At 36.4% G+C, this 18,320-nt stretch overlaps 1 protein-coding gene across 1 annotated transcript in view; it reads left to right on the top strand.

The window, feature by feature from the left end:
- Window positions 1–18,320, top strand: part of LOC134801709 (kin of IRRE-like protein 2) — a 65,777-nt gene that overhangs the window by 45,424 nt on the left and 2,033 nt on the right. The window contains exon 3 of the mRNA XM_063774307.1: window positions 13,993–14,142. Coding sequence (XP_063630377.1) covers window positions 13,993–14,142 — 150 coding nt within the window. The remainder of the gene's footprint in view (window positions 1–13,992; window positions 14,143–18,320) is intronic.

Genomic DNA, 18,320 nt, shown 5'->3' with positions numbered 1-18,320 from the left:
CGTTTTCGCTTGGAAACAAAATGGCCGCGACGCTTACGTCCGGGAAAACGGAACAATTAATGTGGAAAAATAACGTGACGCCATCAATTAGAGACAGACACTGGGGCTACTACAGAAACTCGCAGAATTCCCGAAACACTCACAGAAAGGAATGACAAGATAATTGGATTTATTTTATCCCAGACCTTGTGATGTGTAATGCGCAAATTCGCATTAGGTCAGTATTTGCAGACACAGCAAAGAGAATTTCCCTCAAAATCTGAGGGGAGGTACCTGGAATTTCTAGTAAATACCTTAGAGATCGTCCCAAAAGTGATGGGTTTGATCTGACAAACATGGCAGTGCCAAAGATAAGGAGACAAGAGACGGTCATAAATAGGTATTCAGCTCTTTAAATGGCGACACACAGTTGTCAATTTGTTTTAACCCTAGAATCGCCCTTGCCCATTTGTTTTCTGCTTTAAAAACGGTCTCCTTATTGATTGGATTACCCCAATAGTTATCTATTACCCCATAGCGTAAGGTAGAACCAACGAATACATGGTATGAAATGCTTATATAAGGCTCTGGAAGTCGCCAGCAACATGCTGAAGTGAGGCCATTTCGTGAGACTTTATTCTTTTTACGCTTTTTTTCTTGTAATTTGTCCCCTTTGTGTATTTGAAAAAAAAAAAACTATTTTTATTATCGAGTTGAATGTAGGTAATATTTCTTTTTTTTTCTACTTTTGGTAACTCCATGGTAACGCATAGATCCGTCATCGTATTTTCGCCGGAGAGACCAACATTAATACAGGAATTAGGGTAAAGGCATGATAAATAGTACCCTGGAATCTGTAGCTCTATGATCGAGTGGTGCGTTTGACATCATATCAGATACATCGAGCCGGAAAAGTTGTAAAGGACATTTGTCAATATGGCGTATGTGCTCTTTTGGTAGGGATTGGGGGTAGGATTGGGATTATTGCCTTTTTGTTACAAATTAGGTTAGTATCATTCCATGTTGACCTTAATAACTTGCTACTATTGAGGTTAAAAAATGAGGCCTTATATGCCAATTTGTCAGATTTTTGTAAGCCAGTAGTTAGGAAAATTTCACAAAATTCAAGAAACAGATTTAAGCACATTTGTTGCCAACTTGTACACGAAGTTGCAGAAAGCCGTCTTAAATTTAAAGTTTGTCTTAGTATAAACTATAATATAGCTAACCTTTGTTTAATTTTTCCTCTTTCTGAAATACACAAATTTCAAAATGATATGTATTAGAGACTTGTGGTGATGGGAAAGGTGGACGGCAGACGGCCTAGAGGACCAAGTCCAACGAGATGGTGTGACCAAATATCCGCCCAGATAGACATCACACTAAGCAACGCTTTCCACAAAGCAACCGATAGGGAGAAGTGGAGAGCTGCTATAGGAAAAGTTAGCAAGCAGAGTCACGATCCTCAGCAGTGAGGGACCGACTTAGAAGAAGAAGAGGACAGTCGCCATCAGATATATCGGAGCAGCCAAGGTGTTCACAATATATGCACTCTAACGCCTTGACAATAGAGGCGTGTTCAGATATTTGTGAGCGCCTTGACCGCTCCGATACCTACTGATGGCGACTGGACAAATAATTATCAATGGCTTGTTAGATTTGACATACTTTTCCAATTTTCCATTAAATCAATTAATATTTAAAATCTTCAAGACACGAGACATAATTTAGTCCAAATAAGCACGTACAGTCACCTACAATAATATGTAACACAATGAAGGCCGCATAAATATGTGACACGATCTTATTTGTAGAACCGTAAGAGTAACCGTAACCGCGAAAACTGGCGCATACTCCACCGACAAGAGCCATGCTCTTAAATTTTGATGATGATGAAGAGCGTGTCACATATTTTTGCGGCCTTCGAATGGTAACATATTATTGCAGGTGACTGCACAATGTCTTTTCGTACACTTAAAAGTCAAAAGGTCTGTACCCTCGTTTTTACATCTGGCCCCAATTTCACCACGGTGACAGGTGCGACAATTGTAAAATCACTGTTGCTGACGTCACAGGCATCCATGGGCTACGGCTACCACTTACCATCGGGCGGGCAGTATTCCTGTTTGCCACCATCATTGTATTATTAAAAAAAACTTTAATATATCGGAAAAAAACAGATATTTCTTTTGCTAAGTTTATGACAATTGTCACAAGAAACACTACAATTGTCACGAAATTCCGACATATAACTCATTACCTGTCAAGAATTACCTACAATTCTTCTAAATCTTGACAATTGTCAGAAACTTCGCAAAAGAAATATCTGTTTTTTTCCGATATAATAAAGTTTTTTTTTAATAATACAATGATGGTGGCAAACAGGAATACGGCCCGCCCGATGGTAAGTGGTAACCGTAGCCCATGGATGCCTGTGACGTCAGCAACAGTGATTTTACAATTGTCGCACCTGTCACCGTGGTGAAATTGGGGCCAGATGGCTTTTACGCCAAATTACCCGTCACTTATTAAACATTTCAAATAAATTCTTGACTGAGGCTCGAGAGACACGCTTTGTAAATTATATAAATAATAAATAGTGTCATTATCGAAGTGCAAATTTTAGAAGAAATACTACGAGAACATGATATAAAAATACTGATATTATTTTATATTTGTATGTACCTATTGAACAATTCTCACAAAGCTACATCCATTGTGCATTGAGAAATTCTAAAATGACTATTTTCACCTCCTAAGCCCTGAGTTCCTTTAAAAAGAACAAATTAAAATCGAATTTTGAACTATAATGGAATGAAAGAAGGTTCCAAATTCGAAACAGCAAATATGACTCTGGGTCTTAGGGGGTTACAATTGGATTGGATAACAATCGTGACATAATTGACAGCCTGTCTAGCCTAGTGTGTAGTGAGTGACTCTGCCTATGAAGCCGATGGTCCTGGGTTCAAATCCTGTTAAGGGCATTTATTCCTGAGTCATAGGTGTTTTCTATGTATTTATATATATCGTCGCCTTAGTTCATCCATCAAATTTTATCAAAATCTGAGAAAAATTAAGAAGCGACACCAAAATAAAAAAACCGGACAAGTGCGAGTTGGACTCGCCCACCGAGGGTTCCGTACTTTTTAGTATTTGTTACATTTACAGAAATACATCACCTGTGAAAATTTCAACTGCCTAGCTGTCACGGTTCATGAGACACAACCTTGTGACAGACAGACAGACGGACAGTGTAGTCTTAGTAAGTTTTTACCCTTTGGGTACGGAACCCTAAAAATGACCCTAAATGCATTAATGCCATCTGTTTCCTTTTTACACAGAACGACACAAATGCTACATTAAATGGACGCAAATGTTTCTAATTGACAACTACTTGAAAAGATGAACACTAACCAAGTGTCTCTTCAAAACACTTAGGTCTTGTGGCAGTTTCGCTTTGAATTTCAACCTTAAATCGTACCAATAAGATTGAGATTTGAGGATATGTTTAACACAGAGTTTAACCGATTTTTATTGCCATGTCTGACACAAAGAAAAATTGCACTTGTATTTATTAAAAGGCAGAGAAGTGTTTGTTGAACTGTATATCTATCCCTACTAAAATATTATAAATGCGAAAGTAGTACTTAAAAGTTTTTATTTTCCTCGCGTTGGTATGAAAAAAATTGTGTTAAACTCGGTAATTGTGTTTAAGATTCCACTTTAGGAATCATAAGCGTCGCGAGTGGTTTAATTTTGAATTCTTTCGCTTAATCCACCAAAAGACGTTAGTGTAGATAAAAGTTAACCAAAATAATATAAGTACCTATATTTAAAAAAACCGGACAAGTGCGAGTCGGACTCGCCCACCGAGGGTTCCGTACTCTTTAGTATTTGTTGTTATAGCGGCAACAGAAATACATCATCTGTGAAAATTTCAACTGCCTAGTTATCACGGTTCGTGAGATACAGCCTGGTGACAGACGGACGGACGGACAGCGGAGTCTTAGTAATAGGGTCCCGTTTTACCCTTTGGGTACGGAATCCTAAAAAAAACAGAGACCGTCAGCTTTCGCTATGCTAATTGTGAAATAAATAGTGATACAGAGCCAATTACAGGACCCCACATATAGCAACAGGATACAGATGTAGCATAATTATTTTCCATCGTATTTTCACGGAAACGTACGAACGTGTCTTGCTATTTCAGTCAATCTCGGTACAAAAAGTACTGAGGTTGGCTGAAGTGGCATGACAAATACGAACCTTTCCGAGAAAATACGATGGAAAACAATTATGCACTATATCTGTAATACTATTGAACTGTAAATAATTTATAATTATGTTCGTAAAAACGTATTTTACGAACCGCGGCCATGTATGTGGCTTACTCCAATCAATAAAGACAATAAACCCAACTCGATCCCGTCAAATGCGTTTTAAATCAGTGTGCCTGGAATCACCCCGGCAGGGGTCGTAAACCCGTTAGGGATCCTTCGTCAATTTTTGATCGCGACAATTTATGGCCTGTCGCTTGGCCAACGTAAGCTGAAAATAAATAATAGCTAGAGCGTTTTCACATTGTCGATTGGTGAAATGTCGGATGACGTTTGGAGAAAAAACAGCTGCTAGAAAATGCCCTGTAGCGTAAAGTCCTTTTTCTCAAACATGCAATGAAATATTGATGTTATGTTCCTTATAATAGGCTGCGAAGTATGACGTTTCAGGTGCGGCTAGGACAAAAGGTCGTTAATGGAATTTCATACACATCTTGCAGGCCTAGGCCGGCAAAGTCCTCTTTTTAGGGTTCCGTACCCAAAGGGTAAAACGGGACCCTATTACTAAGACTTCGCTGTCCGTCCGTCCGTCCGTCTGTCACCAGGCTGTATCTCACGAACCGTGATAGCTAGACAGTTGAAATTTTCACAGATGATGTATTTCTGTTGCCGCTATAACAACAAATACTAAAAACAGAATAAAATAAAGATTTAAATGGGGCTCCCATACAACAAACGTGATTTTTGACCAAAGTTAAGCAACGTCGGGAGTGGTCAGTACTTGGATGGGTGACCGTTTTTTTTTTTGCTTTTTTTTTCGTTTTTTTTTGCATTATGGTACGGAACCCTTCGTGCGCGAGTCCGACTCGCACTTGCCCGGTTTTTTAATTTTCATTTCACAGATATTTGTGACACAGCATCGTGGCATTCATCCATTAAAAAAAATTAGAGGCAGTATTTGCTTTATGGTTCGTAATGACACTCTGCCACTACGCCTATAAAAAAAAACAAAAATTATGTATCTATGTATGTCATTGTATGTATTTATGAAATTATGTTTGTACGGGTCAAATCTTGCAAGTTAAATTTGACCCACTTTCCGACTTCCAATGAAGCTGAAAATTTGGGTGACAATGTAATATTATGGTACCATCGAGCTGTTCTGATGATGGAGACAGGAGGCCATAGGAACTCTGTGATAAAACAACGAAACCTAATTCTGTTTGGGGTTTTTAGAATTGTCTCGATGAGTAGTTTCCTGTGGAAAGAAAAGTACAGTCAGCGATAAAAGCTAGTACCAAAAATTAAATTTTTACCAAAAACTTTTTTTTTGCATTAACATTACGATCTCACGCGACATGTTTCTCAACAACTATCTCTATTGATTTCATTTCTATAGTCCGACAAGAAATTGTAGAAAATCACTGAGGGCGCCACTTCCTACGTAATTGTAAAATTTTTGACGTAAAATGCTTAAACATGGCAACAATTTAGTATCGATTTTTTTAGTTCCATTTTATTTTATTTCTATTATTTTATGTCGCACTATAACTCCTGTTAGTCGAATAGCTTACTTCTCAAAGCTTAAAATATCTTTAAAGATATATATGTGGTATTCATCAACAAATAAGCAGATGCGCTGGCAACACTAGTCCTCATCATGGCGGCGGCTGTTGCGGGCGTGCTGTGTGGACCGAATAATGAATTGTTTTATTTACCTACAAACAATAGAATTCCACTAAGAGTAAACTAGATTGACGATAGAAAGAGAACATCACAATATATATATGCTACTGTCATCGTCTCTGCACTGTGACTGTGAGATGAAATGACAACAAAGACAAGACGTGCCATCATATGGGGCTTTGGAGGCTCAGGAAATAATTCCCTTGCTTTGTGAGATTTATTTCCTTCATATGTTCGTGTTTTCTGGAATTTCATAAAAATGTCACATTCAAAAGTGAAGATACGAACAATTATATTTTTTTAAGGCTGTTTTTTGGATGTTTTTTTTGTATTATTTTTCTTAATGTACTAAATTATGGCGTTACATTTTTAGGGTTCCGTACCCAAAAGGTAAAACGGGACCCTATTACTAAGACTTCGCTGTCCGTCCGTCCGTCTGTCTGTCACCAGGTTGTATCTCACGAACCGTGATAGCTAGACAGTTGAAATTTTCACAGATGATGTATTTCTGTTGCCGCTGTAACAACAAATACTAAAAACAGAATAAAATAAAGATTTAAATGGGGCTCCCATACAACAAACGTGATTTTTGACCAAAGTTAAGCAACGTCGGGCGTGGTCAGTACTTGGATGGGTGACCGTTTTTTTTTGCATCTTTTTTCCGTTTTTTTTTCATTATGGTACGGAACCCTTCGTGCGCGAGTCCGACTCGCACTTGCCCGGTTTTTAAGACCTAACAGCTCCTCTACACGATGGGCCAACGCCGGCCACTCCAAGGGACGCATTTATGCGTTAGAGGGAGCAAGTGATATTGCTATCTCATTCGATCGCATGGCTGCGTCCCTTGGAGTGGCCGGCGTTGGCCCATCGTGTAGAGGAGCCATAAGAATAAACCGTTTCACATAAAACTTATTTCTAAGAGAGCAGATGTTTAGGGTTCCGTACCCAAAGGGTAAAACGGGACCCTATTACTAAGACTTCGCTGTCCGTCCGTCCGTCCGTCCGTCCGTCCGTCCGTCCGTCCGTCTGTCACCAGGCTGTATCTCACGAACCGTGATAGCTAGACAGTTGAAATTTTCACAGATGATGTATTTCTGTTGCCGCTATAACAACAAATACTAAAAACAGAATAAAATAAAGATTTAAATGGGGCTCCCATACAACAAACGTGATTTTTGACCAAAGTTAAGCAACGTCGGGAGTGGTCAGTACTTGGATGGGTGACCGTTTTTTTTTGCTTTTTTTTTTGTTTTTTTTTTTTGCATTATGGTACGGAATCCTTCGTGCGCGAGTCCGACTCGCACTTGCCCGGTTTTTTTTCTTTCGTTTTTTATAATATACCTACTTATTTCAAATATTTGTTTAGAACTTCTGACATTTGTAGTAGATTAGTCAATTGTGCAGGTAAATTGCAAACTTTACTCAGTAGGTTTTTTTACAAGTGCGTTTATGACTTTAGAGCCGTATTATCAATCAATCAATCAATCATTTATTTCAGGCACAAAAGCCCATATAATACCTAAATACACCACAATAGGTATTATATTATACGTAAATTACCTAATATTATATAATTACAAATATATATGTTAGTTGAAAAATAACTCCTACAAATAAGTCAAATTTCACTAAACTTTCAATTTTAAGTTTAGCCACAAACGTGGGAAAATTTATTATTTAATATTTTTTTCGTCTTAGTTTACGACACAGGTTTACGAGTATGATTTGTAATTTGAATACTTTCTATATAATTTGTCTATTTAATAAGAAGATATTGGTCTACCTTTAAACTTATTATAAAGGTAATATATTTCTGATGTTCAAATAAACCCAAACCAAATGAAAACCTTTTTACATTCCAAACTAAATGAAAACCTTTACAAAAACCGTAATACCAACACAACCCAACGAAACCACAAAAAGCACTGGCCACTGATAAAATTCCCTCTAACGTTCGAAATTTAAAAGTAATAATCCTGGCATTACAACCGCTCACCGACTATTCGCCTTTTACGTCCAGTATACGTTGAACTGTGAATATGCTTCTTAGTTAAAGATCTTGAGGCTCGCTTAGTACTGGTAACATTCATGAGGCGATAGCTCGCTTATGTTTCACTAAACTTTCAATTTTAAGTTTAGCCACAAACGTGGGAAAATTTATTATTTAATATTTTTTTCGTCTTAGTTTACGACACAGGTTTACGAGTATGATTTGTAATTTGAATACTTTCTATATAATTTGTCTATTTAATAAGAAGATATTGGTCTACCTTTAAACTTATTATAAAGGTAATATATTTCTGATGTTCAAATAAACCCAAACCAAATGAAAACCTTTTTACATTCCAAACTAAATGAAAACCTTTACAAAAACCGTAATACCAACACAACCCAACGAAACCACAAAAAGCACTGGCCACTGATAAAATTCCCTCTAACGTTCGAAATTTAAAAGTAATAATCCTGGCATTACAACCGCTCACCGACTATTCGCCTTTTACGTCCAGTATACGTTGAACTGTGAATATGCTTCTTAGTTAAAGATCTTGAGGCTCGCTTAGTACTGGTAACATTCATGAGGCGATAGCTCGCTTATGTAAGGGAATAGTAATAATAATCCTGGATCTCGTTTTTGTATCGACACTTTCTCAGTAGCTTTTTAACATTTAAAAATTCACTTTATTATGCTAGGAATAAGGTAAAATTTTGATATTAGATCGTTAAAGTATGCGTGAGATGTGACTTCTAAAATTAAACTTTATTTAGTTAACAATATGGTAGAATTTTGTAAAAGGGTTTGGTTTAGTTGTGGGAGTGAGATGTAATTTCTGGTCTTGTAATAATTATTGTCAAGTGTATAATAGGTGTACAGTTGGACTCGAAATATTAATGATTTCAATATTAAATGTTGCATTTTATTCCTAAGTATCATTTAGGTAGGTAGGTAGCTTTACTTATGATCTAACAAAAAATCGTACAAACTAATTAACATTGAAACCGATTTCACAGAACCTTATTGATTTTTGGAAAATTATAAAAAAATATTTATAAAATCACGCTGTATAAAAAGTACAGGTTGATAATTGTGATATGACACTTAAATATAAAATAAATATTATACTTAATTACATATATACAAATCGATGCTCATAATATTTTTCATTAACCCGCTCAACCGCTCCGTGCAAACGCGCCAGCTAGCGGACGCCCTCAAAAGTAGCATTTGAACAGAAGGCAGTAGGTAATAGGATTACACTCTAGCTACTTACCTATAATCTTCAAAAAAAACAAAAGCTCGATCCTTAGCAAAAGAAAATGGAGAAAAATAAATTGCTAACATCATTTGTTAAAGCTCGACATATCTCGTAGACAACACATTTTATAATAACGTGCTACCAATATACAAAAAGAATGAAAGCTCTGCAACCAATATTATCTTTTATATTTCAAATATTATCCCTATTACATTTACAATAGAGTTTATTTTCCTCTGTATCCCCTTTCCAACTTTTTGTATCAACGGATAAAATGTAAACAACTGCAGAGCATACTTGTGAAAACGTCTACCAGTTGCAGAAAAATGGCCTCAGTACGAAAAGAAACCTTAGTGTATTGCGATAAAGTTCAATTTCATATTTTAAAGATGTGGTGAGGTGCCTTTTCCTAAACAATAACACAAATAGTCCAATAAGAGAGAAGAGTCTAGTTTATTTTGCGATATATGTCGCGATGTGAGAGACAGACGGATAAAGTAGCACAGGGCTTAAAACCTTTTTGGTACGGAACCTTAAAAAGGAGCATTGCTTAATCCAAATATTCAGACGAAAAAGTTGTTTTTCACAATTTTAATATTTTTATCTCCTAGAAAATTAAGCTTAAAAGCTTCTTAAAGTAATGTTAGGAGCAGAGTTCAATCCAAATGGTATTTTAAATTTTCTAAGAAAGATTTTGCTTGTTAATTTGGAAATATAAACGTAATATTTTGAATGCAAACTACTTTTAATGTGCCTATTTATGATAGTTTTAAAGCCATCTGGTTGGTAGATTCCAGTTACTATTTTTATGACAATTTTGTTAATAACTTCTTTTGTAAGATCGTATCAATATCTACTTATTTATTTTATTTTATTTATTTATACAAGGAATTCCAACAGCTATGAATGATGCATTAAACTTTTTAGATAGCATTACAGAGCCAATTATAGGAACTCGCAAATAGAAAAATAAGTAATTTCTTTATGTATAAAGAAATTACTTATAGTAGCCACAAAGGTATTATAATCGGCTCTAACTGTACCTCTGCCCGAGAAGATTTAAATCTTTCCTAAATTTGAGTAGGACAATCATATTTATCCCTCGACCGACTGTACCAAGCCAGGTGCATCATCCTAATTACGGGTTTCTAGTTACTATCTACCGGTTATCGGTTTTTTCTCGACCGGTTTTTGTCGAGGAAATAGGACGGGAATGGGAGGGATGTGATCGAATGAAATATGGCTTGGACACTTCATAAGGATGAGGAAGTTTATTTTTTATTAAAGTTACTTGGCAAAATATAAAAATAGTTATTAGAAATGGTTTTTTTGTGATACTATCACTATGGAATAAATTTATTTATAAATAAAATATTACTATTTTAATTAGTTTATTATGGATGTGAAGGAAGACATGAGGTAGGTTTCATTGGATAACGTGACGACTTGACGAACGTTCTTTGTATGGGATTTTAAAACAGCGCGCTAAGCGGGAACTTAAAATCCTATACACTGTTAAAAATTATGTAATTTTACATGCAAAAAATTACATAATCCTGTAAAATTCCCGAAAAATTCTGGGAAATTTACGGAAAAATATGACATTTTACGTAATTCTCGTAAAAATTTACGAGAATTACGTAAAATGTCATATTTTTCCGTAAATTTCCCAGATTTTTCGGGAATTTTACAGGGTTATGTAATTTTTTTGTATGTAAAATTACATAATTTTTAACAGTGTACAAAAAATAACACTTAACGCAAACGCGTACGTCACGTCACGCTATGGAATGAAATGTACACTTGGGGTACAGAACTTTATATTCTGTAAAAACAATACAGTTTACAAAGAAAACAATTCATTTAAAAAGAACGGAGAATACTTTTCCATGCAAAAAATGTAAAACACAAACCAGACCTGAATACTCGCAAAACAAGTGCTTTCGTGTACACTTTCACACTTACACGACGTTGTTCCAATGTTGCACGAGACAGAAGCTCAACCGAACCAGTCTGTAGCCTTACCACGAGTTTGTCACTGACATGACACTGACATATTCGCTAGCATGTGCGTAACTTACTTTCTATGCATCTCGCGTACTGGCATATTAGTGCGAACGAGATGTATTGTATAGAAAGTATGTTCACAGACGTTAGGTGTCAGGTCAGTGACAAGCTCATGGTAACCTTACAGATGATAAATTTTATCAAAATCTGGTAACTTTTAAAATACTGCCTTAACAGATAGTCGGTAGAGACCCTGCCTACGAATTTTTTGGGTTAAATTCCTTGTAAAGTCATTTAACATAGCTCTTGAGCTAAAACTAGTGATCCAAAAGACTCGAGCCCTGTGAGCCTTTTTTTAGGGCTCGCCTCATTTCTTGACGCCTAAAAGGTTACAAGCCTTTTTTATTTCATTAGTAAAATAGGCTTTTAGGCGTCAAGAGATGAGGCGAGCCCTAATAAAAGAGCTTACAGGGCTCGAGTCTTTTGGATCACTAGCTAAAATAGTTAGATACAAAAATTTAATGATGCGTTTTAGACCTATGTTACTGATTTTTTTCTATCGTCCGAAAGCTATTTAAAGTTATTTAATCAGGTTTCTAATTGATAAATGTACTAAAGAGGGCCTCGAAATTGTTATTCATATTTTTTAACAACTGCATTATGATCTAAAAAACCCCTACGATTTTTCAAACACTGCTGGCCGAACCCACTGCATCTTAAATGTAGATTTACCATCAGCCATTAATCCTGTGGTTAGATCCTAGGTCATCTAACACTGGTTTTAAGGGGGGCTTAAGAACGCGCCAGACAGCCTAAGAGCCTCTTCCAGTCAACTCGGTTAGTCTCCATACAAGCTAATATGAGGGCTCTTGAGTGGGTGGCGGGTCGACGAACTCTCACAAGGCGACATGCTAGTCATACTAAATACGTGAACACTGTTTTTATAAGCTTTTATTTAAATTGCCCTGTTTGTATGTAAGTTTTTTGGTTTATTTGTTAGTTTGGGTCAAATCTTGGAAGTTACATTTGTGGGTCAAATTTAACTTCCCGGTTTCCGATACTGAAAATTTGCATACATATGTAAGTCGGGTGACAATGCAATATTATGGTACCATCGTGCTGATCTGACAATGGAGACAGGAGGACAGGTGGCCATAGGAACTCTGTGATAAAACAACGAAACCTAATTGTGTTTGGGGTTTTTAGAATTGTCCAGATGAGTATTACTTGCCTGCGGAAAGAAAAGTAAAGTCAGCGATAAAATATTGTAGCAAAAATGCCAAAAACTCGTTTTCTGTAATCCGAATTATTTCCATTGACATTACACCACACCCTAAGATTTATTTGTAATAAACGTGCTATTATTTGAGGCTACGAACTTACGAAGGTTCTAGCGGTCTTAAGGGAATAATCTGTCCCGCTGCCAGTGTTACCAACAAGAAGGAAACAGGAACTTAATTTCTCTGAAGGCAGGAACTGCACAATTTCTTTCGCCTCTTTGGAACAGAAATGTTATAGAAGCGCTGCTTTGAAACCAAAGGTTGCGGGCTCGAAACCTGGCTCGTACCAATTTAAACTTGGGACTTGAGTACTGTAAAATGTGCCTTGCTCCTCACTGCTTAATTGTGATCCAACAGATTTTATATATTATGAAAACTATAGGAAAACAATAATATGAAGGGACCACATATTTAAATTCACAAACGGGTCTACCGCGATATAATTTCATTGTTTTTACCTTAACATTTGCTGCTTGTTGACATTTGCTGAGACATCAGTCTTTCCGTAACCACAGCTTGTGCAACTCAGCTGAAACGTCGGAATTTAAGGTAAAAACAATGAAATTATATCGCGGTACACCCGTTTGTGTTATTTAATATGGGAACTAAAGGCGAGAGTTTAAAGTGTTATGAAGGGACCATCCAAAATAACTAGGGAGGTAGGTAAATAGCCTACTTCTTTTACCATAAAATCAATCCTATTTTGAAACTCTTCTTAATGGTATGACTAATGCACTTAATTTAAGTGCAATGGCGTTTGATTCTTATCTTAATTATTGGTTCTTTTTAATTAGCTACATGCAGATTTTTTACTTCTACAAACGGATTCCATTAGTTCGTTCTCCTCAAATTATTTCCTTTTAACAGCAAATTTTAACTGTCGGCATTTTCAAAGATGGTAGGTATGTACTTAAAATATTCGTAATGGTTTAAGTATGTTTGTGGTAAATTTTATTATCTTTCTTTCGTCAAGTCACTAAATATTTAAGTACCTATGATTGGAATGTACGTAAAAAGTAAAAATAAAGTAGAAAGTATGAATTAGGATTAAAAATAAATATAGTTACTAAGGTATGTTAGCAACTAATAGCAGGTCAATTCGAACGTATAGGTACTGGTATCAGAATGACATCTAACTGAAGGCAGTCAGTTATCGTGCATTTTGCTCGTACTCGTCCGTACATGTAGGTAGACTAGGTAGAGTCAGACCAAGAAAAGTCTGCAGCGGATTTGATAGCCCACGCAGTGCACGTGTTATTTTAAACGTCAAGCTTCTATGAAATTATGACGTATAAATAACACTTACACTGCGTGGGCTATCAAATTCGCTGCAGATTTTTCTTGGTCCGACTCTAATGGCGCAGGAGGAAATAACATAATTCAAATATCATTCTGATGTTAGTGTACGTTCGAATTGGCCTGTTAAGCTATCGCTAATTGTGGTTAGGATTCTTTACTCATAGTATATTTTCATTTTAATATATCTCAACCATATTTTCTTCTTTCCAGCGTTGGCGTGTGTAGCCGGGTTCCAGCAGCAGTACTTCAGGATAGTCCCCAGAAGCCTACGGGTTCACGAGGGTTCAGAGGCTGTCCTAGAATGTGCTGTCGCTAACCTGGCCGGGCAGGTGCAGTGGGCTAAAGATGGATTTGCACTTGGTAAGACCCCTTCAATTTTATTTCATTTTCATACCTCATCATCATCTTCATCATCGTCCCCGCGTTGTCCCGGTATTTTGCCACTGTTCGTGGGAGCCTGGGATCCACTTGGCATCTAATCCCAGGAATTGGCGTGGGTACTAGTTTTTACGAAAGCCACTGCCATCTGACCTTCCAACCCAGAGGGTAAACTTATTGGGCCTTATTGGGATTAGTCGGGTTTCCTTACGATGTTTTCCTTCACGGAAAAACGACTGGTAAATATCTCAAATGATATTTCGTGCATAAGTTCCAAATAACTCATTGGTACGAGCTTGGGTTTGAACCCGCGACCTCCGGATTGCAAGTCGCACGCTCTTACCGCTAGGCCACCATCAGCGCTTCATTTTCAAACCTACATACTTAATTTTTGAGCTCATTTTGATTTTCTTGTTCTTTCCATTTTTATGTTCCTTTAAGTCCATCTTTACTTCATTTTCGGCCAGATATGCTTTAGGATTATTTTGTGGATGAGCTTTTTCCGTATACGGAAGGGTTTTGATTTAAACAGTTTATGTAGGTTAGGTATATGTATATAGGAATGTTTGTGTCGTGTGTGGTAGTAGTTCAGGATAATCTCTGAAAGCCTCAGAGTTCACGAAGCTTCAGAAGCGGTCCTAGAATGTGCTGTTGCTAACCTGGCCGGGCAGTGGGCGAAAGATGGATTTGCACTTGGTATGACCCCTTCATTTTCATACCCATTTTTGAGTTCATATTGATTTTCTTGTTCTTTTCGTTTTAAGTTTCATTGTCATTTTCATTTTCGGCTAGATATGTTTCACGCCTATCTATATAAAAACTAGGCTTAGATCCTGTCCAGCCAACGATGACAACCAACCGCGATACTTTTTATCTGTCTTTAAAATAACGTACCTAATAAAGGTTTTTAGATAGAATTCACGTTTACAAACGTTTCTGCTCTTCTGGTTGTTTCTGTACTTAATTAGCTCAAATAAAAGACTGTTAGGTAATTAATTACGCAGATAATATCAATACCTTTTAAAATAATGGGATTTTCGCAATTCAAACAAAGAATATTTAATAGTTTAATTAATGTATTGATAGTGCTTCGGCAATTAAAATGATATCATAAATTATATTCGCATTGACAATCACCACTCGTGAATTGTGTACTCATTATAATAATTGGATATGAAACCTCACATATTAAATAGAATAAAGAATTCATGAGTAAATTTAAAATATTTAATAATTTTGGGTACTTACAGCTATTTATAAAATGTTTCATAATTATTAAAACTGACAAAAAGATAGGTAATTGCTTTTTTTAATAAAACGAATTTGTTCAACTATCTATAAATTAACTTAAATAACCCTTTTTTGTTGAAATACTTTTTAACATTTTTTTTTACCTGACGTTATAGTTTATATTTTAAAGTCTTAAACGCTAGGTGATTTAGCTTAGAAAGTGGAGTTTTTTACTTAATTTCATGACAATTGCAAACAATTAAGTAGTTTCTTTATTCATTACCGAGTAGGTAAAGATGTCTATAGTTACTATTACATGGGAATTATCAAAACAACACACAACAACATTTCCGTCTTCAACACTTAGATGGTGGGCAGTCCGTTTCTTTATTTATTCATTACCGAGTAGGTAAAGATGTCTGTAGTTACGATTATCAAAACAACACAACAACATTTCCGTGTTCACCACTTGGATGGTTGGCAGTCCTCAGCTGTGCGTTTCTCCAGAATCTTCCTGCCTCGCACAGCCAAACTGTGGAATGAATTGTCGCCTGCGGTATATCCGGACCGATACGACCTTCTAACCTTCAAGAAAAGATCGTATCTTAAATTCTGGCGACGCACTTACACCAACTCTGGTGTTACGGGTGTCCATGGGCGACGATAATCGCTTACCATCCGGCAATTCATCTGCTCGTTTGCCTCCTATATAAATAGTTATTTGTTTTACAAGGGGATAAAATTGTTGTTTAACCGCTCGTGCTAATATTGATACCCGAGCAAGCGAAAGATTCCAAAATTGAACCAGGAGCGTAGCGAGTGGTTCGAAAAATGGAATCTTGAGCGTTGCGAGGGTTTCAAAGCACGAGGGTTAAACAAAATTTACCCCCGAGTGAAACAAAAAATTTTTCACCACACCAACCCGAAGCAAATATTAAATGTAAAATATCAAACAAAATTAAACCAAATCAAATTCCAATGAATGTTATTAAATATTTATCATCCAAAACCATCATTTAAAAGTCAATTCTACCAGCAAACATATGAAAAACAACACAAAATTTGCATTTGATTACTTTGTCTCACACGTGAATTACTGATAGCAAAGTGCAACTTTGCTATCCGTTTTTATAGTGCATAGTAAGCCTTTCCGAGATGGTGTGGTGAAAAAAAAAACATAAACGCTAGTTTCTCATCACTTACGCCTAGTGCAATTGGCCGAGCTGTGGTTCGATGCAGTGAATGTTGCATTGTCGTTGTCAACGTCGCGTGATTTCGAATGTATTCTCTCTGGTTTGTAAGCATACAATTCTCCTTGTTTTTAAAACATGACGAAGATGATGTCATGTTTTTTGGTTCTCTGTCCATGTTCCGTAATGTTTTGACGGTTGTTTGTTACTTTTTGTCTGAGGTGTTTTAGCTTTTTTCTAGTTATTATGTACTAAAGCGCTTTCACGCTTTAGAGTTTTTAGTTCGTCACACAGGAGATAAAGATGATGATTCTGTTGGGCTACTCACTTTATCTCTCACATTGTCTAGGTTCTCTATTATTTTGTTAACGACTTTGTACAAAACTTAGACCATTTTGGATTTTAACGCATTAATTCTTTGCTCGCCACGCCTATCGTGCGCGGCGCATCATCGTGAACCTTAAGCTGCACTACTGGTACTGAACGCGTCGGTGTTATTGTCAATTTCCATAGTAAAATTAACAGTAGTGCAGCTGTCGTTGGAAATGGACTGTCACCCTTATCGGAACGGAATGCATAATGGTTGATTGTATGCATATATATTGTATGTAAATAAATGATTAAAAAAAATGGTTGATTAGGTATCGGGCTGTAGCCGCGTGCGTCAGTTGACTTCTTTGGCGGTCTGACGTTAAAATACCTATATAATAACTTAAAATTAGTTTTAGTATTTTCCACACTAAAATGGGTTGCAATAAATTCAAGTTAATGGTAACAGTAATTAATTGGATAGTCTAACACTTTAAACTCTCGCGTTTTGTACACATATTTAATTGCACAAACGGGTCTACCGCGATATAATTTCATTGTCCACAGCTGTGGTCACGGAAAGACTGGTGCAACTCAGCTGAAACGTCGGAATTAAATAAATAAAATAAATAAAAATAAAATAAATATTATAGGACAATTTTACACAGATCAATCTAGTCCTACGGAAAGCTCAATAAGGCTTGTGTTGTGGGTACTAGACGACGATATATATAATATATAACTATATATAAATACTTATATACATAGAAAACATCCATGACTCAGGAACAAATCTTTGTGCTCATCACACAAATAAATGCCCTTACCGGGATTCGAACCCAGGACCATCGGCTTCGCAGGCAGGGTCACTACTCGCTAGGCCACACCGGTCGTCAAAACAATGAAATGAATGAATTAAAGGTAAAAACAATGAAATTATATCGCGGTAGACCCGTTTGTGCAATTAAATTGGATAGTCTGTCTGTAATTCTAACATCTGTGCTGACATATCGTATCGCCACATGTGATGACGTTGGTAGTTATCTGACACGTTATATTTTTAATCCACAAACAAAAAAGACTTACTAGTGAATCAATGTTTAGATCGTATTTCACGCAAACCATTGAAATTCAGGTTTTCTCTTTATTCAAATATTTACCTATAGAATGCTATTACAAAGTCCTAAAATATCAAAGATTTTAAGTAGTTAAGTTTATAAGTAAATTGCTTCGAAAGATTTCGGCTTTTCGTAAGCTAGCTAAGAAGTAACACTTCGGAGATCGCATGAGGCTGTTTCTGGTATTAAACGTTTCTAAACGCTGTCTTTTATGACTTGGGCAGTAAATAATACAGTCATCTCTATAGGTAGCAATCTCTACGCGTCATTGATCCGTGAATTGTCATAGTTTCGCGTCGCACCCATAGCATAG

The sequence above is a fragment of the Cydia splendana genome, chromosome 23, assembly GCF_910591565.1.
Source record: "Cydia splendana chromosome 23, ilCydSple1.2, whole genome shotgun sequence".
Taxonomy (NCBI): domain Eukaryota; kingdom Metazoa; phylum Arthropoda; class Insecta; order Lepidoptera; family Tortricidae; genus Cydia; species Cydia splendana.
The sequence above is the reverse complement of the archived record's forward strand: the minus strand, read 5'-3'. Positions and strand labels throughout refer to the sequence as shown.